At 36.1% G+C, this 22153-nt stretch overlaps 1 protein-coding gene across 1 annotated transcript in view; it reads left to right on the top strand.

Moving 5' to 3' along the window:
* Window positions 1-644: 644 nt before the first annotated feature.
* Window positions 645-22153, top strand: part of APAF1 (apoptotic peptidase activating factor 1) — a gene marked incomplete at its 3' end in the record, with an annotated part of 24694 nt that continues 3185 nt past the window's right edge. The window contains exons 1-14 of the mRNA XM_009580175.1: window positions 645-782; window positions 1074-1263; window positions 2793-2990; window positions 4016-4199; window positions 8077-8189; window positions 8732-8863; window positions 9264-9502; window positions 10050-10217; window positions 11058-11189; window positions 14665-14778; window positions 15364-15542; window positions 17483-17609; window positions 19655-19780; window positions 20400-20531. Of these exons, the coding sequence (XP_009578470.1) occupies window positions 645-782; window positions 1074-1263; window positions 2793-2990; window positions 4016-4199; window positions 8077-8189; window positions 8732-8863; window positions 9264-9502; window positions 10050-10217; window positions 11058-11189; window positions 14665-14778; window positions 15364-15542; window positions 17483-17609; window positions 19655-19780; window positions 20400-20531 (2172 nt within the window). The remainder of the gene's footprint in view (window positions 783-1073; window positions 1264-2792; window positions 2991-4015; window positions 4200-8076; window positions 8190-8731; window positions 8864-9263; window positions 9503-10049; window positions 10218-11057; window positions 11190-14664; window positions 14779-15363; window positions 15543-17482; window positions 17610-19654; window positions 19781-20399; window positions 20532-22153) is intronic.

The raw sequence follows: 22153 nt of genomic DNA, 5'->3' as shown, positions 1-22153 counted from the left end.
TCTGCTTTTTTAATGAAAACGTCCATTCATGTAGTGAGCACAAGAGTTTTACTATGAGTCTAATTAGTTGTTAAAGATTGAAATTCTTTTTATACCTGCTTTATATGTTTCCCAAGTGGAGCAATCAGAGAAATACTGTGTCAGATTAATTGTAATAATGCTCAGCTGGATGTTTTTATTAAACATAATAAGATATGGCATCTAAATAGTATTTCAAGAATACTATTCATATTCACAGTAGCAGGTGAACAATTACACCTTAACTATTAATATGCCTTTTTTTACTCTGTTGAAAAGGAATGATATTAGATTTTTCCAGTGTTTTCTTGATGATACTGTACTGTCCAGCCAAGCTGGACTAGTGGGTCATACACAGTGTAATTAAATTCATATAACAGTAGTGTGAAAGTCTCTTTATCAAGACAGAAAGTAAAAAAAACAACTAAATTTTTTAGCTTTCTGCAGTTTGTAGTATGGGCTTGCCTGAAACTTCACTGTATTTTACTCTAATGCAGCTGCTTTGCTACTTTTTCTGACTTCAAAACCAAAATTCATAAACTATTTTAAAACTCTTTTCCTTGTACTTGTAAGTTATGTTCTGATTCTGCCTTGACTTTTTTTTTTTTTTGAAACACTGAAGAAATATGGATGTGAAGAGTAGAAATTATTTACTTATGAATCGCCAAGCATTGGAAAAAGACATCAAGACCTCTTATATTATGGATCGTATGATTTCTGATGAAGTACTGACATTACAGGAGGAGGAGAAAGTGAAACAACAGGTAGAATCATCTCTCGCTGTTTTTTATCTTCCTAGTCTGCTCACATGGTTTATCGTTCTTTTTGAAAATAACACTTTCTGTGTATCTCATTCCTGGAGTCAGCAAATTCTTAAGCATATGCCTGGCATGCAGTTTTTATCACACTTGATAAGGTTGAGTTAAGGGCTTGGTCAAGTTGAAGGCTATTTCAGGGTTGAAGGCTATAAACACAGTCTGTAATTGACAGTGGTATATTAGGTGATTTCTAAGGTCTCTTAGTTTTTTATAACATCTCTTTTAATGTTTTTCTAGAATACACAGAAGGAGCGAGCAGCTATGCTAATAAACATTATTCTTACAAAAGATAATAATTCGTATAGATCCTTTTATAATGCACTACTTCATGAAGGGTACAGAGATCTTGCTGCGCTTCTTCAGGACGGCATCCCTGCCATCTCCTCCAGTAATGGAAAGAGTTCAATGGATGGAATGACTTCCTACGGTCAGTATAACTACAGCAGTCCCTGTGCTTGAAAGTAAAGACAAGTTGTATTTTTTATTCCTTACTAAGTGACTATCTATAATACCTGTTTCAATGAAAAAGGAGTAGTTGGTGCATTCACTTTTTTGGTAGTGTAATAGTCACTGCTTCTGTATTTCATATATTTAATGTGGCAGGAGAGTTACAACAATTATGACTTTTGTAGGTCATCTTGAAAATGTTCATATTTAGTAATGTTTATTTTAAAAGATGGTGTGGCCAGCTGGGTCAACCACCCTGGCTAGGCTCCGCCCCCCGGAGCTTCCCCTGCACTGGCAGGGCATGGGAGGCTGAAAAGAGAAACCAAGTGTCTCCCTGGGGCAAGCACCACCCAGCAACAACCAAAGCATCAATGGGCCATCAACGCTCCTCTCATACCAAACCCAAAACACAGCACACGCCCCAAGCTACTGGGAAGAAAACTAACTCTGTCCCAGCTGGAACCAGGATAGATGGGAAACCTGAAGCTCTCACAGATTTCTCTAGATTGTAACGTTTTTGTTGTATGTGAGAGAAAGACTCGTGTTTGTATATATTAAAGAAGTTGAATCTAACATAAAAAGTTGTAGCCTCCAAAATTCTGACATTTATCTTGAAGAGTAATATGTAATCTCTCAGCCTACATTCCAATAGTTGATCTAGTTATTAGGTTGCTTAATTCTCTCCACCAGATCTTTTAGTTACCCTACATAAGTTCCTAACTTTTACCTACATTGTCATCAGTATCATCTTTGATTGACCTGAAATAAATTGGTAGTTTCTAATGGGAAGAACCTTCTGACTGCATATGACTAAATGCCCTATTTACTGTCACTCTACATTTTAAGAAGTCTCATAGACATGTGGAATATTGATTACTTGACTTAAGATTTCCTAAAGCTTATCAGTATAATATGGCACTGCACATGGCCACTCTGTGGCCAGCAGAGAACAGATAAAGTGCACGTTTCCTTTTCTGCTGTGCTTTACCCGCTCTATTGCAAGTCGTGCTATCTTAGGTTAAATCTGAGGAAGTCTTGCTTGGACCACAATGCTGTGCTGTTAACTACAAAGTAGAAGCCTTACACAGCATGTTTTCTTTTCTGCTGCATCCATTGGGGCAGTAACTTCTGGCTGAGAAAGTGACTTGACACTTGGGTATAGTAACGTTGAGTTCCTGTGTTTGTTTACCGCAGTTTCTACTGGAGTTGTTAATTATCTTTTCAATTCTAGGGATTGATGAAACTAGCTTGCAGTAAATGTAGTTATTAATTGGGACACTATTTTAGGTGGGAAGCTAGCTACCTGTTAATTAATTTATTTCCAAAAAGCAATCTTTTTTCAGTATTTGGTGTTGAGAGTCCAGTAGTTTTTAAAGCATTTGTATGGGACACAAGTTTGTGGGGGGAGCCCACTAGTTATTTGGAGTAGGGAGTTGTTTGGTTTGGTTTGAAGAGGCATCACATTAAAAAATTACTTTTTATTTTTATGTTTCTTGTTTTTAACTTTAGTTAAGACAATTCTCTGCGAAGGAGGTGTACCACAGAGACCGGTTGTGTTTGTCACTCGGCCAAAACTGGTAGATGCTATTAAACAGAAACTGTGCTGCTTGGGAAGTGATCCAGGCTGGGTCACAGTTTATGGAATGGCAGGCTGTGGGAAGACTGTTTTAACAGCAGAAGCTTTAAGGGATCATCAGCTCTTGGAAGGTACTTTTAGAAAAACATCTATATTTTTATAAAAATTACTACAGATATATGCATATTGGACATATATGGCAAAGTATCTTATGTCATCTTGAAAAGTAATTTCGGATTTAGGTTTCTAAATTCCTTAGGTGCTTCTGAAATATTTGCTTACAGTTTACAGATTTCGTAACTATTTAGTGCTCTAGGACCACTAAATATTTTACTAATTTATGGGAAAAGATTCTGAATAGCTTTTCACCTTGGAATCTGCTTTGGTTTATGAGAGTAGATACATCCTTAATTAACTTGAAATTGTTATTTCTGTTAGTGTAAAATAATCATATTTAGTTTATATTCCTTTTGGGCACTTCCTGTTAAGTCCTCAGACTCTTCTCCTTGCTATGTGACTTTAAAAAGATCTTGCTCTAACTTTTGCATATATTTTAATAATGGCAGGCATTTGTGGAGTGATTACACTAGTATCACTTTAGCTTAAAGCAGATGATAAATGAAACCATTTAATGATTTCCCCCCCGCACCCCGGCATAGGACCCTTGAAGGCAAAAGTGGAACTCGGGCATTAGAAAACATGATGTAGAGAAAGAAACTACAGCGTCCTCTGCTGCAGCTGACTCTTCTAGAGTCTTCTTGTTTGCTGTTTTGGGATAGTTTTTACATCCCAGACTCTGAACTCCTGCAATAGTACAGGGTGAAAAAAGTAAATGCTAAGTCAGACTAGCAGGAAGATGGACGCAGAAGGGATTGTTGAGAGACAGGCAGGAAGATATGTGTAGGGGGGAGGGATGAGAGCAGTGTGAATTTTCTGTGGGAACTTGCCCTACAGAGCCTGTTCCTTTAAAAATAAAAAATAGTGGTCTTGTAGAACCATCCTCCTGTGTCAGTGGTAGAGTTGCAAGGTTAGCATGCAATAGACTTTACAGTTTTATATTTTAATTGAAATTGAGTTATTGATTGCTATTGTAAGCTGCTATTAAATATTTCTGATTTTAAATGTATAGCATAATTAATACTGCTTTTCTTGTTAGATTACTTTCCAGGAGGAGTTCACTGGATCTCTGTTGGAAAACAGGACAAAGCAGGGCTCCTAATAAAACTTCAGAATCTCTGTAGTAGATTAGAAAATGACTCTACTCTTTCACAAAGGCCACCACTTAACATTGAGGAGGCTAAAGATCGTCTTCGTTTGCTGATGCTACGCAAATATCCCAGGTGATGTCAGTAAAATGAAACACTATTCTATTAACAGATAAAACTTTGCGGAGTAACTTTGGTCTAATCGTCTAAGGTGTCTGTGTTGTGGTTACATGTCTCTATGCTGTGGGTTTTTTTGGTTTTGTTTTTTTTTTTAAAAACCAACTTCCTACCTCTTCCACTTTTTGCTTTCCCTTTTTCTGTTTTGCTGTAGTAACTGGGGAATATTATTCAAGGTGAAGCTAACAATGCTTCTAGAATTTTAATTCTTGTATAGGGGTTCCTGTTAATATTTTCTAAATTACTAACTTGAATATGGTAAGAGAATAAATAAGTTCAGATAAGTGTACAAAAGCTGAAGGGTAAATAGTTGCTAGAGGCAGGTGTATAATATACATAGTATAACTCTATCCCTGTTCAAATGTTTTTTTTTTTTTAATGGAGTACTTTAAGGGACACATTGTAGGCTTGTCCTGGATATGAATATATTTAGTAGGTTAATAAGGCTTCAGCTAACAACATTTGTTAACCAGCTATGCAGGAGTCACATTCGCTTGAAAAATTATTAGTCGTTGAATAATGAAGGTTGGGAACGAACAGTTGGAAATAAAAATTGCGCTAACTTTCAGTATTCTCATTGTGTAGGTAGAATGCTTCACTGATGTGTGAGGATCATACAGCAGTAAAAGGATGTGTATCCTGCAGAAAATTTTTCCTTTCTGGAACAGCTGATGTCTTTTTAAAGTCTTTGGTCTAGAGTTATCAAAGTGAAAGCAGGTTTTCATGTTACGATCAATTATGACCAAGAAACCAATTGCTTTCAAACTTCAGGAAAAGTGACTTGATTTAATGAAGCAGCATCTCAGTCACTGCATTGCTTTTTTCATCTTTGAGCAATAGTTTTTGTTATTTGTTGAGGATTTCATTGCTCTCTGGGAAAATTTGTACTAAACTAAACAAGCCTGCACCTGAGTGAGGTATCTCAGAAATAATACTCCAACCTTGTGATCTTTATAGATGACATAGAGTAGAAGAATATTGGCATTTTTGTACAGGGGGGAAAAAAAAAAAAATCTTCCTTGCAAAGAAAAGAGTTGAAAAACACTGCCAAGTCCTTCACAAGAAATCTTCCACTTTTTGTGGAAGTCTTATACGAAAAGTGCAAACCAGACACTTTCAACTGAAAGTGCAGGTTTCCCTGAAATATGTTAAGTGGTTGTCTCCATTGACACAATTCTTATTTTTCATTCATTAACAAACAAAACAAAACTCTTCAATACAGAAGAATTTGGATGTTTAGTTCATGCACAACCTTACAGTCTCTTCTGAGCAGAAGGGAGAACTCTGTGCTATTTTCTTGTAAGGTGTATCCCGATGGCATCATGAACTGTTCCAGACATTGGCAGCTACTCTATAGCCGAGTAACATGACAGCCTAACATGTTTAATATAGCGCTATGCTATATTGTTTGTAGTGAATCATTTAAGAGGTGCTTATTGTGTTTTGTCAAAAGAGCACCTGTATGATGAGGAAACTAAGGGGAAAAGAGAAAATGCCAGCTTTGGAAACAATTAGGCACTTGGTTTTATTTGAGGGCATTTCAACGCCAGCTGTGGCAGTGTCTTCAGTATAGATTGCCAGATATCTCATGTAGGATACTGTTGACCTGGCAATGTTCATTAATCTGTTTCAAGATAAGGTAACGGATGTTAGATAGGAGTATTGCAGAGAATGACTGCGCCTCAAGGAAAAGGGACAAGAATTGATTATAAAACTTTTCTAGTCTGACTGCTTTTCGCCATTTCGAAAGCATATTAATGTGATAACACTGTTCGTCTTAGTCTTGTTTATCCTTTCCCTTCTCCTCCTCTATCCTAAACACTTTGAGCACATTGCCAAAATTGACTGTAAATGTAGGAACTTTGTATCTTTGAAAATTCTGTAAGTTTAAGAAAATTGACAGTTGGATAAAGAAGAGAAATCCAAGTAGGTGCCTTCAGTGGCGAAAGGGAGTATACAGAATGAATTGAAGGGAAACATATTTTGTTGTCTTGCTAATTGGCCAGCTTGGGTACATGAGCTGGGAACAGGCTACAGCCTGTGCTGCATCCTGCCCAGTTAGGTATATGTGAGAATGCTGTAAGAACAAACTAAAAGTCTTGCTGATGATGGGTTATCTGGGAAATCATAATGGGCATGGGAAGGGGTAGAGGGGAATGTACTGGAGAGTGAGGTTCATATGGTGCAAGTGTATTGGAAACCAAGCTTCACTAGTTCTGCGGCTTGTGGAGCTTGCTCTGCACTGGAATTCTCTTTGGTGACAAAAAGTCATTTCAGTTATTTCTGGATTCACATAGTCAACCCAGTACATTTCTTGGGAATAAAGTATTAGTCAAAGGATTCAAATTGTGAATCCAGTACATTTCTTGGGGTTAAAGTATTAGTCAAATGAAAACTTTTAGAGCAAAATAGCATTATGTATTTTGTTGGATTATGAAGAAATTGAAGCTATGATATTCTTTAAAGTAAGAAATTTCAGATTTAAATCTCCTGTGATCGTTATCACATTGTTTTGGAGTTTTGGGGGTTTTTTTGGGTTGGTTTTTTTTTTTAATAATCCTAATTAGGATTTAAAATTTGTTGGTATGGTTAGGGAAGAAAGTCACTGGTACCAAAAGATTGGGAGGACTTTGATGTTCTCAGATTAATTAACAACATAAACTCAGTAATTCATACTGCCCAACATATTTTCAAGTGTGAAAGTACCACAAAATCGGTCATTTATGGCTATGATAGTATTCTTGTAAACCTTCTGATTTATCAAAAGGGTGTTAATAGAGGAATTGTATAAAAACGAAATATGGGTATCCAATACTTATATGCAACTTTGAAAATGTGGTATAATGCGTATGCATGTGTTTATGAAGGATAAAATCGCTCGTTACAGGCATTGATGGCATAAGCGTCATTTAGCTGAAGAAAGATGTGAAAGTCTTGGCATGCTTCAGTGGGAATTGGATAATTTAACCAATGATTAGTGTAGTGAAAACTCCATCCCTTTAAGAAAAAAAAAAAAAGGGCAGTAAATGTAAACAATTTGCAGGGTTGCTTTTCAATAACTTTCTTTCCTCCAGAAAACACACAGAAAGCAAATAGCTGGTATTTTTTTTCATAAATCTACTTGCCAGCCCATCTTTTTTACTTCTTGCTCCCTTGGAACCAACCTTTTAAAAACAGTTTTCAGTAAGTTCTTTGTCAGATATAGGCAGGGGTAGGGAAGTCTACTATACATTATTCTGGTGAGATTCCATGTAGTAACCTACCAACGTGACTAGCCATAGGATTTGAATAAGTAGTCATTATAAAATGTTGTTTATGTAAAAAGAGCATCATCATCCAAGACAGTTCCTTCACAACAGGATTAGTCTCATATAGCTTTCTGAAGATACAAGAACAACACTGGAAACTCTCGAGTCAAAAGGAAACTGAAATGGTTTTTCCCACAAAGCTTATCACTAGCCTGTGTCAAGCAGAGTTGTTATCTAGTCCTATATAACTTTTTTCTTCATTTATGGTATCTGATGGCATGAAAACCAGAGTAAATATTTCCGTTTTTCTTGGCATCTACTAGTGGAAATATTTCTCAAAACGTTATTGTTTACACTTCAATTGTAGCTATAAAGCAATAAATGGTAAAAACTTTTTTTTTTGAGATACTTGCGTTCGGCTTTCTTGCACAGTGTTTAATGCTCTCAAGATATTTTACATATTGATATGAAAAATTACGCAGTGATACATTGTAAATTCTGAAAATGTTCTTTCATTATTAAAATGAAATACTGTATTTTAGCACTAATAGTTGATCTGAAATCTGCAATATTTCTTCTTGCACTAGATCTCTTTTGATCCTGGATGACATTTGGGATTCCTGGGTATTAAAAGCATTTGATAATCAATGTCAGGTCCTTATCACCAGCAGGGACAGGAGTGTAACAGATGCTGTGGCTGGTAAGGAACAGTTTCCTCTCCTGCACCACAGATTGTGTGTGTGTATATATATATATGCAGTTTGTTCCTGTGAACTTTTAAAATAATCTGATAGAATCTATGTCTGTTAACTTGTGCACAAGTGACAAAGTTTTAGAATTCTGCTCTCTAAGACTTTATGCTCTTCATGAAATAGATGTTATATGTTATCCTGAAAGTTACATGTCTACATTGAATAGTGCAATGATTCTCAATAGGATATATTAACCTGTGTGACACTGCTGGTGTTAGACTGATTATCTCTACACTATTAAGCAGTCACTACTACAACATGCCCATAATGCATTTGTAATTGTTAGATGATAGTCTAATTTTTTTGTCTCTCTAATGCAAACTTGATTCTGATGAGTAGAATTTATACTCTTCTTAGTACTAAGCATATGAAATACTATGGATAAAATCATGAGCCAGGTCCTTTGCTCCAGATTTTGCTTGGCAAATATTCTCAATTTCCATAGGATTTTTTACATTCTTTTAAATTTTTTCGATGTTTCTATGTCTAGGCAATAAATATGAGGTTCATGTGGAAAGTGGACTAGCGCATGAGAAAGGACTGGAGATTTTATCCCTATTTGTGAATATGAAAGTATCAGAACTGCCAGAACAAGCTAACTGCCTTGTAAGGGAATGCAAAGGTATACTTGCTGGTCTTTAACATACCATTTACCACCAAATGTATTTTTTTTTTCTTCTAGGTTTTGATCTAGAAAGAGGAGGGAACATTCTTTAATACTGTATGCCTTACGTAAAACACAAGTGTGTGTTAAATGCTTTTTTTTTTTTAAACTAAATAGAAGCGTCTCATGTTGATTTTTGAGTAGTTTTCTTCAGTGTATCTTCCCCCCCGACATTACACTTAAATTTGGTGAGGTTGCAGATGTCTATGTGGATGACATGTTTTGTTTGTCTGTTCTCCACACCACAAGAATTTAATCAATGTATTGGGAAAATTACCTGATTTATTCAACCACTTGACTAAACCATTGGTTTGTGTTCCTTGAAAATCTCTAAGATTAATTTAATCTTTTCCTTCAGGTTCTCCTCTTGTGATATCCTTGATAGGTGCATTATTACGAGACTTCCCTAGTCGTTGGGAATACTATCTCAAACAGCTGCAGAATAAGCAGTTTAAAAGAATAAGAAAATCTTCTTCTTATGATTATGAAGCCCTTGATGAAGCAATGTCCATAAGCGTTGAGCAACTGAATGACAATTATAAAGACTACTATAAAGACCTCTCTATCCTCCCAAAAGATGTTAAAGTACCTACTAAGGTAATAACAGCAATGCAGAAATCTCATCGTTTTTAGTGAGATACAAACAATAGCTTTAAAGAATTCATAGAACTTATAATTGTGTATAACGTATGTTGTATGTAACTTAATAGTAATTGGTAGATTGGGTAGGTCAGGTCCATATTGTATCATGACTTTTATTGTCAGTAGTGAAACTAAAAAATTGTAACTGAATAAATGTATTCGTAATGTTAGTTTAATGTGCATTCTGTATATAGATCTTCAATTAGATTGTAATTGAGCTCTCTGAAGGCTTAAAAACTGTTACATGAAATTTGTCTCCTTTAAGAAAAATATATGATTACCATAAATCAGGACAAATAGACAAAAGATGGGATAACTTGTATTATCTGTCCTGGAAGATATCAAAGAATTGGTAACTTACTGAATTTATTACCATTTGTAATATGTCTATATTTGTTAGCATGTGTTTTGTTGTCAGTTAATTGGTAGCCTATTATGATATCCATGCAAGTCATATTACCCCTTAGTTCTGATTCTTTTCTGTCTTAATGTGCTTTTTTAGGTTCTCTGTATTCTTTGGGATATGGAAACTGAAGAAGTTGAAGATATACTACAGGAATTTGTTAACAAATCGCTATTGTTCTGTGATCGTAATGGGAAGTCATTCCATTATTATTTACATGATCTTCAACTTGACTTTCTTACAGAGAAGAATCGCAACCAGCTTCAGGTAGAGTATTGATGAATCTACTTTTAACTTTATTCTTCAAAGCTGGGCATCCTTCAGAAAATACTCCTCTATTAAATAGTATCCAGAGCAGCTGCATAGAATAGGTCCACAATGCAGTTAAACTTAATGCTGAGTAATTGAAAACATTTATTTTCAACTTGAAACTGTGGAGTGATTTCATGATGATTCCATTTGGAGCTAAGAAACTAAACTGAGAGAAGACTGTATATCCATTATTTCTGTGTCAAAGACCTTTCCAGCAGGAGATGGAATGTTCCACTGATGATTCCAAAGGCATCAAGACTCTACCAGAATAGGAAGTTTCTTCTTTAATACAGAGAAGTGCTTTTTACTCCTTTTTTCAATTTAAGGCAATACTTGCAGGGAGAAGTCCTATAAGTTGGGCCCAATAAATTTATCAGTTCTGAAGGACTGGACAGAAAGAGTAGATATGAAGAAAAGGCAAGTTTTTAGACTTGCTTTAGATCTACATTCGGGTCTTTTTTTTGTTGGCTACCCACATTTAATGTGAAGAGTGATTTGATAGCTGTTCTCAACCTAAGAAGGAAAGTTAACAGCTTGCTTTTCTGTCTTTTAATATCCAGAGAAAGTTTCTGTAGAAGTTTTAAGCAATAAATTAGGTTAAGTGTACAGTTTTGGAAGGTAAGCTTTTCTTATTTCATTTGTTGACATATAACGATTGAGAAATAATAATAATATTATTTTTCCTCAATAATAGATACAATATAATATTAATAATAATTATAATTCCACAATACTGAAACCAGTCCATACCTTCATATAGTATTAACTGAAAGTGTGTTTTGATCCACATTGCAGGAGCTACATAAAAACATAGTAAATCAGTACAAGAAGTATTACAAACTTAGTACGCCAGTTCCATCTCAAGAGGATTGCATGTACTGGTATAACTTTCTAGCGTATCACATGGCTGGTGCCAACATGCAGAAGGTGAGTTCTGACTAGTGTCCTCTGTTTCCCTTCTCGACCTACCCTTACCCCTGCCTTTGCCCCCAGGCTTTTTCACACTTGAACCTCTCTTTTCCCAGGCTTTTGTGCAGATAGGTAAACTCTCAACATTGAGTCCTTTAGGGACTCCCTGATAATCACTGTCCGTGAAACTAACTGTTTTTTCTGAAAGTTACTTTATTTCTACCCTTTGTGTCTTGTCTTTTCAACCAGTTCTTGAGAAGACTTCTTATTTTGTATCATAATAGTTTGTGTTTTTCTTTTCCTTTTGAAGAAACTTTGATAAGAAATCTTCTCTAAACTTTTTTTAAAACCCAGGCTCGCTTTATTGTATGATAATATAAGTAAATCGATTTCTTCAGAGAATTTGATAGGATTAGTTAATTATTTCTATGGAAGTCTTGTTAGTTTTTTCCTCTTATGTCATACTGATTTATGTGTAAAAGTTCATTTTCTGTATTACCAGATTTCAACAGCCATAAAAAAGTCTAGCAAGAGTTAGATGGGCAAACCTCTTGTTTCCAGGATTGCCTTGGCGCCTTTAAAAAATTGCTGTCATTTTTGCCACCTACTGTTCTTTAGGTACTGAGCTAGTATAAGACGCAAATCGTGCAGCAAGATTAGTACTTCAGTAGTTTCACTTGAATGTCTTTAGAATTCTTGCCATGAATAGCATTTGGTTCTGGTTGCCAATTGCTTTATTTCACATGTACTCAAACCTTTTCAGTTGAATCTCTTTTGAGATTTTGACTCATCATATAAAATACACTTTGTATACTTATATCTTACAGGAACCTTCATAATTAATGTGGGCTACACATCTAGGTTTTTTGGATCATACTTATTTCATTATTTCAGTCTCTTTAATTTCAATGTATTGGAAAAATGTTTTTATTATCAGCCTTTCTACATTTTGTAGAATTAGCTTCTGAGAATTCTTTAGCCTCTCATTATGACTGTATGCTTCCCAGAGTTTACACTCTTTATATTACTTATTTCTCATTATTTAAATATGATTTCTATTTGTGGGAAGCCTAATAAAGATGGGAGGAATTCTTTTCCTTTGTTTAACCATGATAATCTTTTAATCCTTGCAGTATTTACTGATTTTAAGTTGGAATATACTTTAAGCCTGTGCAGTGTTGTCTCTAAGCAGTTTTTCTGATCCTAGCAAGTATGGTTTTTTTTAACAAGAAGGGCTTTTTTAAGTACGTTAATAGCAAGAGGAGGTCTAAAGAAAACATTGGACCAATACTTGTTGAAGATGGCCATCTGACTAGTAGGGATGAGGAAAAAGCGGAGACATTCAATGCTTTTTTTGCATCCGTCTTTAGTAATACTGACAAACCTTGGGCTGCCCGGTTCCCTGAGTCGGAGGACCATGAGTGTGGGAACTGTGACTTTCAATTTGTGGGCACTGAAATTGTAAGGGATCAGCTGAATGTTCACAAGTCCATGGGGCCTAATGTGATTCATCCCAGAGTACTGAAGGAGCTAGCAGATACTATGGCAGAACCCATCTTGATCACCTACCAAAGGACTTGGGAGGCTGGGGAGGTCTCTGCTGACTGGAAGCTAGCCAATGTTATTCCAATCTGCAAGAAGGGCGCGAGGGAAGACCCAGGGAACTACAGACCTGTTAGTCTAACCTCAGTTCCTGGAAAAATTATGGAGAAGATTATACTGCGTATTATTGAAAGGCATTTCAAGAATAATGTAATCATCGGGCACAGTCAACATGGGTTCATAAAGGGAAAGTCCTGTTTAACTAATTTGATATCCTTCTACGATAAGGTCAGCTGCCTAGTGATGAAAGGAAGGCAGTGGATGTAGTTTTTCTGGATTTTAGTAAGGCTTTTGGTACTGTCCCTCACAGCATCCTTCTGGACAAGTAGTCCAACTGTGAGATGAGCGGGTTCATGGTGCACTGGGTGAAGAATTGGCTGAAGGGTAGGGCTCAAAGAGTTGTAGCAAATGGGGGCTATATCTGGCTGGCGACCGGTCACCAGTGGTGTTCCTTGGGGTTCAGTTCTAAGGCCAGTTCTGTTCAATATATTTATCAATGATCTGGGTGCAAGAGTTGAATGCACTATTAGCAAGTTTGCTGATGATGCCAAACTGGGAGGTGCTGTCGACTCTTGAGGGACAAGAGGCCTTGCAGAGGGATCTAGATAGATTGGAGAGCGTTAAATTCAACAAAAACAAATGCTGGATTCTGCACCTGGGATGGAGTAACGCTGGGCACAAGTATAAATTGGGAGAGGAGTGACCGGAGAGCAGCCCTGCAGAAAGGGATCTGGGGGTGCTGGTCGACAGCAGGCTCAGTATGGGTCAGCAGGTGCCCTGGCAGCCAGGAGGGCAAACCACATCCTGGGGTGCATCAAAACACAGCATAGCCAGCCGGTCTAAAGAAGTGATTATCCCACTGTATTCAGCATTGGTGTGGCTCTACCTTGAGTGCTGTGTGCAGTTCTGGCCCTACAATTTAACAAGGATGTGAAGGTCCTTGAATGAGTCCTGAGGAGGCAACAAAGCTGGTGACAGGGCTGGAAGGAATGTCCTATGAGGAGCAGCTAAGAACTTTGGGTTTGTCTAGTTTGGAGAAAAGGAGGCTGAGGGGTGACCTCATTGCTCTCTACAGCTTTCTGAGGAGGGGAAGTGGAGAGGGAGGTGCTGATCTCTTCTCCCTGGTATCAAGTGGTAGGACATGTGGGAATGGTTCAAAGCTGCACCAGGGGAGGTTTAGACTGGAGGTTTAGGAAGCATTTCTTTACCGAGAGGGTGGTCAAATACTGGAACAGGCTTCTTAGAGAGGTGGTCGATGCCCCAAGCCTGTCAGTGTTTGAGGCATTTGGACAACACCCTTAATAATATGCTTTAGCTTTTGGTCAGCCCTGAAGTGGTCAGGCAGTTGGACTAGATGATCATTGTAGATCCCTTCCAACTGAAATAGTGTATTCTATTCTAGTAATTCTATTTGCAGTTTCTGATTGTCTTTTAAGTAGCTTTCTCATTTTTAAGTTAAATGCAACTATAAGATTTTTTGCTTTCATTCAAATTTAGCATCTGTTAAGAAGAACAATTAGCAGAGCAGAACTATTAGCAAAGTGATCTTTGCCAGACTGGACTAGAAGAAGCTTTTTCAGAGTTGTATCTTAAACCAGGTCTTGTGTACTACAAAAGTCAAGATTTGCTTTGTATCCCCATCCCTTCTCTGACTAGCTGTATCAAAGAGCAGTCCTTTCATTAAAACAACAAGCTTAGCCTTCTATACCCAGAATTTTCATATCTGATTGAGTAAGATGCAGGAAACAGGAAATTGCCTAAGTTTTTAACTGGAGACAATTGTACTTAAGCGTATTAAATACCTAATGTATTTCCTGTGCTTTTCTTTTTTGCCTTAAGTAGATTCTGTTGTGGAATTTATGCTCTGAACTTAAATTTGTATTTCTTGTAGGAACTCCATGATCTTATGTTTTCTCTAGATTGGATTAAAGCTAAAACAGAATTGGTAGGGCCTGCTCATCTGATTCATGAATATGTAGAATATAGTTCAATCCTGGATCAAAAGGTATGATACTAAAAGGTAAATGATCAGTCTGTTCCAGATATATTTTTCCATGTTTAATTGCATTTTGTTGGATGTATGCATATATGAGATATATAGAAAGCTTAAAAAACTGAAACATAAAACCACTACTAACTTGAAGTTTAACTTGGAGAAGAAAAAAAAGAAGAAAACTTAGTTTTCGGTTTTAGTTTTAGTTGTAACTTCACTGTGTGCCCAAGTAATTGACCACAGAACTCCATTAACTAAGGTGAACAACAGTAACTAATGGTGGGTACATATGGTACTCTGCTTTTGAGGAGGAGTAGAATTTTGTTGGCCACTTGGAAGAGTCTTTCTGATATTTCACACTGACTGCTTATTGAGTAAATCACTGTTACCACTTTATTTGAAAAATAAGGGTAATAGCTTTCATAGGATAATGAAATATTTCAGTCTATCATATGTACTTGCTGATAGAACTAAATAGAAAAATAGAACTAAGTGTTTCTATAAGAATATTACTGTATAGAAAATTAAAAAAGCAAACAGCACTTAGGAAATAAATTCACTTTCTGTGTTATCAAATATTATCTGCTCTGTACATAGAATAGCACAGTACGTGAGAACTTCCAGGAATTTCTGTCTTTAAATGGGCACCTTCTTGGACGGCAACCATTTCCTGACATTATACAGCTGGGTCTTTGCCAACCAGAGACTTCAGAGGTGTATCAGCAAGCCAAGCTACACGCTCAAAGAGAAACAGGAGCATTTTATTTGGAATGGATGTAAGTAGCTGCAATCCATCTGCTGATGGGCTTGATCCAAGATGGTGATCCCTTGATCCAAGAAAATAATTTAATGTACAACTAAATACAATGTATGTCTAAGGACATCTATAAGCAACTTTTTAAGAACTGCTGTGTCTTTTCTGGGGAAAGAAAGTGAAACAATTTTCAAGAACTTGTGGGAGGAGGGGAACTCTGGATATGTAAGGCTACAAATTAGTAATAATTACATAGAAATAAATAGAGGAATATATTTACTTCTGTACTCAGTGGTTGTTCCTTTTAAATAACTATACAAGGATGAAAATAAGATACTTTGAAACTTCTCTGAATACTTCTTTTTCTTTTTTTTGAAAAAAGTTAGAATTGTAGTGCAAGTATTGGGTATGTTACAGTATGTTTTTAGATTTTCTAGTAAAATGTACGCTTTAAAAAGGAGACCATTTGTGTTAACTTGCAGATTTTTTGAAAGTAGCGAGATGGGAAATACTAAAAGGCTTTGTAATCTCTACCCAATCTTGAAATTTCTCCTATTTAAGTAATTTTTTGCTGTTTTCCTGGTTTTGGAAGTTGTTTAAAGAAAAAGTATACATATCTAAACATTTTTCTGGCATAGTCCAGTAGTCATCTGACCATGTAACTGTCTCTGTTAGATTCTTCTGTTTGATGTTTCTGTTCCGATATCTGCAATACTTGGTTGTTAAAAAACAGAATGACTCGATGTCAGGTAATTATGGTAAAAACCAGGCAGGTTAATCCAGGCATACTTGAATTCAGGTGGTCTTGTGAATATTTGGTCATTTCATTTTGCATAGCTAACAGAATTCTAACAAAGACACTTGGAAGTTGCACAATTCAGAATAGTCAATCTCCAGTAGTTCAGGGTTTTCACCTTCGATGTGGGAGACGTATGACGAAGAACACGGCTGAAATCAACAGAACAGAGACAGATGTTTTTGTCTCCCATCCTAGGGCAAGGTTCTAAAAGTGGTTTGTAGGTTATGTAGGTGAATACACTGCTCTCTTGACCAGCAATTTTAGCTTCATTAAAATACGCAAAAAAAAAAAAAGTTGGCTTAGATGAGTCGGTATTTTGCAGTGAAAAATTGCTTTCATTCTAAAGCGCAGCTGCTTTGTTTGAGATGTTTTACCCATTGTTTAAATGTTAAGCTTGAAGATTGAAGCTGGTAATGATAAAAACTTGAAGTACACTAATTTTTTTTTTATATTCAAAATGAATCAATCTTGTAACAATCTATTCATCACCAAAAATCATCTTATTACAGTGACAGCTTTCTGTATTAAGATCTGGCTAAACAGGATGATTATGTTTGCTACTAATTCGAAGTTTTTGTTAAAGTGAGGCAAGAGTCATCTAAGGTGTGTTAGATTCTGTATTTAATCTCTGATTGAAATGCAGTGATAGTCATAGATTTTATTTAAACATATAGTGGTAAGAATTGAGTCATTGCTATGAAAATCGGGTAAATTTACTAAGATCTAAACAAATTTAGAAATGTTTTTGCATAAGCTTGGGAAGGAACCTGCAGGAGAACAAGAAATCTCAGGAAGAAATTTGTATTTGGAAATAGCACATATCAGATCATAAAAATGTCATTAGGAAGGCTGTGTCTTGCAGTGCAACAGCTTTGCCCATAAAGTATCATGTTAATTTCTCATGCACGTATTATCTTTCTTGATCTCTAAGCTGTAATATTGGAGGGCAATAAAAACTCTGAGTGAATGTTAGAATTTGTGTTTCCCTTATTACTTCAGCGTAAAGGCTGAGAGGTGAGGTATAGTGGGTGGGTTGGCTGGTTTATTACAAAGCTTGCTGCTCAAGATGTGTGAAAAAATGTTATCTTTTTATAGAGGATTTTCAATAATAAAAAGGCACTAGGAAATCCTACTCATCTAAAATCAACTCTCTTACCCTGTAGAAATAAAAAATCCTTGAAAAACCTCTACCGTCTGGTTGTTCGTCCACATAGAGATGCAGTTTACCATGCCTGCTTTTCTAAGGATAGACAAAGAATAGCATCATGTGGAGCTGATAAAACACTTCAGGTAAGATACCTGTGCATGAGTGAAAAGAGATGCTGTGTACTATTTTGATAACATTTGTTAACAGTCCTGTCGCTTTTCTTTTGCTGTTAATGTGGAGATATTAGGGATCTAGAACATACTGGAGACAAATGATGTATTATTACGCAAACATCGAGTTGCATGTTCAGAATAGTAAGCATTATCTTCTGGTTCAAAAGCTAAACTCTGTGATTTCAGGGTTTATACCCTCACCGGTGTAATACGTGAATGTGAGATGCCTTTTAACGATACGGAAAAGCTCGTGGCCTAAGTAATGCACCCCAGCATATTTAATACTTGCTTGCAAAAATGTTATTTCCAGTCACAGTAGACCTTCTGCAGAACTGAGAAACAGTAAGACGTTTTAGTTATAGCTTTACTGTTTCCATGGGATGGTAATGGATATTGTGCTACTTTGGTGCTTAATTAGTAAATTGTCATATGCAAAATAAATAAATCTGGGGAGAAAAATGAACCCCTGGAGTTGAGGACAGTATTAGACTGGAAATGGGCCCGAAGTGCTTAGGAAGTGGATTAGGGGAGACAGAGAGGAAAGTGACTAATACAAATTTGCCAGCAGTCTGCCTGGAGGGGAGCCAGCCAGCTCTCAAGAAAACTAGCAATCAGCCAGCCAGTAACCTGGTAAAGTATCCATATTCCAGACAGCCAAAGGTAAGGGAAAAGAACAACTTTTCTGCAAGCCTTTGGTATTGTTTTGGATGCCTGATAAGTTGAGTACTAAAGTAATAATATTAGTGGTGCTTAGTTGCTGTTCATTTGGCTGCTTAATGTGTTGTTATTGTGTTTTTATTTATTTATTTTATTTGCTGGCTTCTACAATATTATGATCATGGCATCCACTTAAGGAGATGCCTGGTAGATGTTCTCGTTTTATGCTGTGCTGAAGTTACTGTGCTGGGCTTCTGTACTTAACGGCCTCATTATTGAGACTGCAGATTGCTTATTTTTCTCTTCATTTTCTACCCAAAAAAGTAAAATCTGTGGATTGTGATTGCATTTAAACTAAACTTTTGTTGAAGAAGTAATAGGAAAATTCACAATAATCCTTTTTTCAATTTTTAACTTTGAAATTTTCATGTTTTTTCTAATGGTGGCCTAAGCTTTTCAGTGTTCAAGGCTCCTTTTACTGCTCCTGTAAAATAAAAAAATAATGATTGCTAGATTAAGAACAGATATTCTGCGGAACTTAATGTAAATGTAGATTTCCTGTTACTTCAGTATTTATGTTCTTATTTTAACAAATACCAGCCATTTCATTGTCATTGATATTCCCATTCAATGAAACAGTAAAGGAAAAAACAGTGACTTCACAATGGTAGTATCCTGAACGCTGCTGTAAAGAACACCTTGTGATTTGTTTTAATAGTTAAGAATATGTAACCTAAGGAAGAAAGGGAGACCTGATTTTTTTTATTCCCCCCGCATTGTAAAGTTAAATCCCAGAATTTTGGGAAATTGATTAATATGTGACACTTTTCCCCAGCTGTCCTTTTATTGCCTATGACTAGCTCAAGACTAAGACTTGTGTCATCCTGTATGACTTTTCACTACTTCTTTTTTCTTCTTTGTTCCCCAAATCATCAATTGCTGCTGAAATTCTTACTTTCCACGGAAGGATATCATATATATATATAAAAACCTGGAATTTGAAGTTTTAAGAATAGTTTAGATTTTGTTTTAGATAGAGTGTTTTGCCATTACTATTAAAAAATACTGAGAAAGGACGTGGATTTAGGCATAAAGAATGAGGGTAGAAAAAGTCATTAATGAAACTTTGCATTTCTCTCCCTAACAATTTCTATCATCCTTACAAAATTGAAGCTCAAATTAAATAGTTTTATAATTATTATATTTATTTCCCTGAAATTATAAATGCTTTCAAAAGTAAACCAATTTTATGAAAAGCTTATATAGAGAAAGCTGTTTGAGAGAAAAAACCTTATATTTGTGTTTTAAAATTGTATGCGAGTTATAAGATTTTTTTTTTTTTTTTTTAATTGTTTTAGGTGTTTAAAGCAGAAAGTGGAGGGAGACTCCTGGAGATAAGTGCCCATGATGATGAAATACTTTGTTGCGCTTTCTCTGCAGATGGTGAATTTGTAGCAACTTGTTCAGCTGATAAAAAAGTGAAGGTAAGGAAATGGAGAGCAGACAATTTTTTTTCAAATTAGTAATTCTAATTTCAGTTTCAGCCAACTCAGGCAAAGCAGATTCTTAAGATTAAAGTTTTTTTTAACTGTCTTAAATCTTATGTGAATAATTCACTACTTAACAAACAAACAGAAAAGCCCCACTTGTTACATAACATAAAAGATGCTTAATGTTAACATCATACTTACAGAATTACCACTTATTTTACTTGTGTTATCAGATTTTTCTTTCTAAGTAGAACATAATGTGAGTCCAATCCTATCCATAACATGAGATGAATGTGCTCATAATTCTTTTTTTTCATGGTTTTTTTCTGTTGCATCTGAATTATTTGGAATTTTTAATTCCTCAGGATTGTAGCAAAACCTTGGTGAAATTCCAGTATTTATCAGATTCTAATCTGAATTATGACCTTCACCTCGTAACTTCTTGTTTCTAATTGTAAATATATATGCTTTCCCTTTATCTTCAAAACATTTTTGAGGTTTTATTAAGAATGTTTTAGGGCTTTATCTGTATTTCAGCATAGTGTACAGATTTTTTTAAATGAAGTACTTTAAATATATTTAAAAGTCTTTTTCATCTTTCAATTCTTTCTAGGTCTGGAATTCAAGAACAGGCCAGTGTAGGTGTGTATATGAAGAACACTCAGAGCAGGTCAATTGCTGCCAGTTCAATAACAGAAGTGGTCAGTATCTTTTAGCCACCTGCTCAAATGACACTTTCATCAAAGTAAGTGGAAAAGGTTGAGATTATTCTCGTGCTGCTTATCATAACAGGATAATTATTGATGTATAAATATATTTAAACACTATAAATTAAGTTTTTTTTAAGAAGCCTGGTAGAAAAGGGATGGCAACAGATTAAGACTACTGACTACAGCTCTGTAATCTAATTTCAACAAGGCAGAAAAGAAGGAGTGTTTATGCTCAGTGAAGGAGAATGGGCAAGTCCTCTATTGGTAGGGCATGAAGGTGAGGGCTGTGGCAAGACTTTTAGAGGGTGGGATGGGAATGGGAGAGTATGGGAGTGAAATACCTGATTAAAATAGCATAAGAAAAATGAAGGCAGAAATTTAGGATTGAAAACATTAATAATGTAAAAAAAAGGATGCTGAAAGATTGAGGGGGAAAAAACAAAACAAAACAACATTATTGAAGTGTAGCAGGTACTTTTTTTATTAAATTGGTTTGGCATAGTAAAGAAATGAAGGTGGAAGCCAAGAAAATAACAGTAATCAAAGCAAGAGGTTTGTCAGGTTAACCAGCTGGCACTGTTCAGGCTGGGAGGCAGTATGTATGCACAGAAAGAGCAGAAACCAGGCAACTGAAGTCTGCATCTGAGGGAAGGGGGAAAACAAAAGAATCAAGTAAGACCTAGACTGTGGCAAATAAGACTGCAATTTCACAGTACAACTGAGCAAATCCTATAGTTAATTGGCACTACAGATGATGGTCCTGCTGCCCTGGCTGTATATTCTTGCCTTTGTTGCAGTGCGTGTGCTGATCTTATTCTGCAGTGGTGTTGTTCAAGGAGCCAACTTGGCAAAAACCTCTGTTTGGTGGGATTGGTTTTCTGCTCATTTAGTTCCCTGTAGTGGCTCAGTTGCCCAGTTCCAGCGCAAGAGAACTGTTGAGAGTAGACAGTAAGGAGTGAGATTGTTGGGGGGGGGGAACAACTCTCTCTTCCAGCTGTAGCTAGCAAGATGCAAGGTGTTTTAATTGTAATGTGAAGTGTCATCTGAAGAGTTCTTGCAAGAGCTTATGTTTCTGTAAACTGGAGGTAAAGTACAGTTATGATCTGATGTCAAGGTGGAAAGAAGAGGCTTTCGTGCTGATGTCTCAGGAGATGCATTTGCTGTCTGAGACTGACACCTTGGAACAGGTAGATTTAGGAGGGACTTATTTAAAATGGCAATTTTTATACCATAAACGTGGTTAAGATTTTAGACAGTGTTCGACACTTTCATGAGTAATGAATAACAGAACTGAAGTATGCACAATAATCAAAAGGGCCTGATTTTTTTTCAGAGAACACCGTACAAGTGACTATTCTTGTTTTGAGCTCTCACTTGAGCAGTCAAATGCATGATTTTTTTTTTTTTAATGTAGGAGAAAGGGAAGAAATTTGGAAACAGAAAGGAAGTGTGGGCTATAGGCTTGGAAAACAGTGTGTGAGAAGGGTGGGGAGGAGAAGCCCTAAACAAAAAAAACATATGGAATGCTGTTTTAACTTTGTTAGTATTGATGTGGCAAGGATGATATTCAGACTGTCCAAGACTAACCTGAGAGATTTCATTTTTGTTATTATGTGTAAGCTACATAATTCTGAACTTCAAAGTTGAAAGGGAAAGA

This window comes from Fulmarus glacialis, unplaced genomic scaffold (genome assembly GCF_000690835.1).
Source record: "Fulmarus glacialis isolate BGI_N327 unplaced genomic scaffold, ASM69083v1 scaffold13856, whole genome shotgun sequence".
NCBI classification, from domain to species: domain Eukaryota; kingdom Metazoa; phylum Chordata; class Aves; order Procellariiformes; family Procellariidae; genus Fulmarus; species Fulmarus glacialis.
The sequence above is the reverse complement of the archived record's forward strand: the minus strand, read 5'-3'. Positions and strand labels throughout refer to the sequence as shown.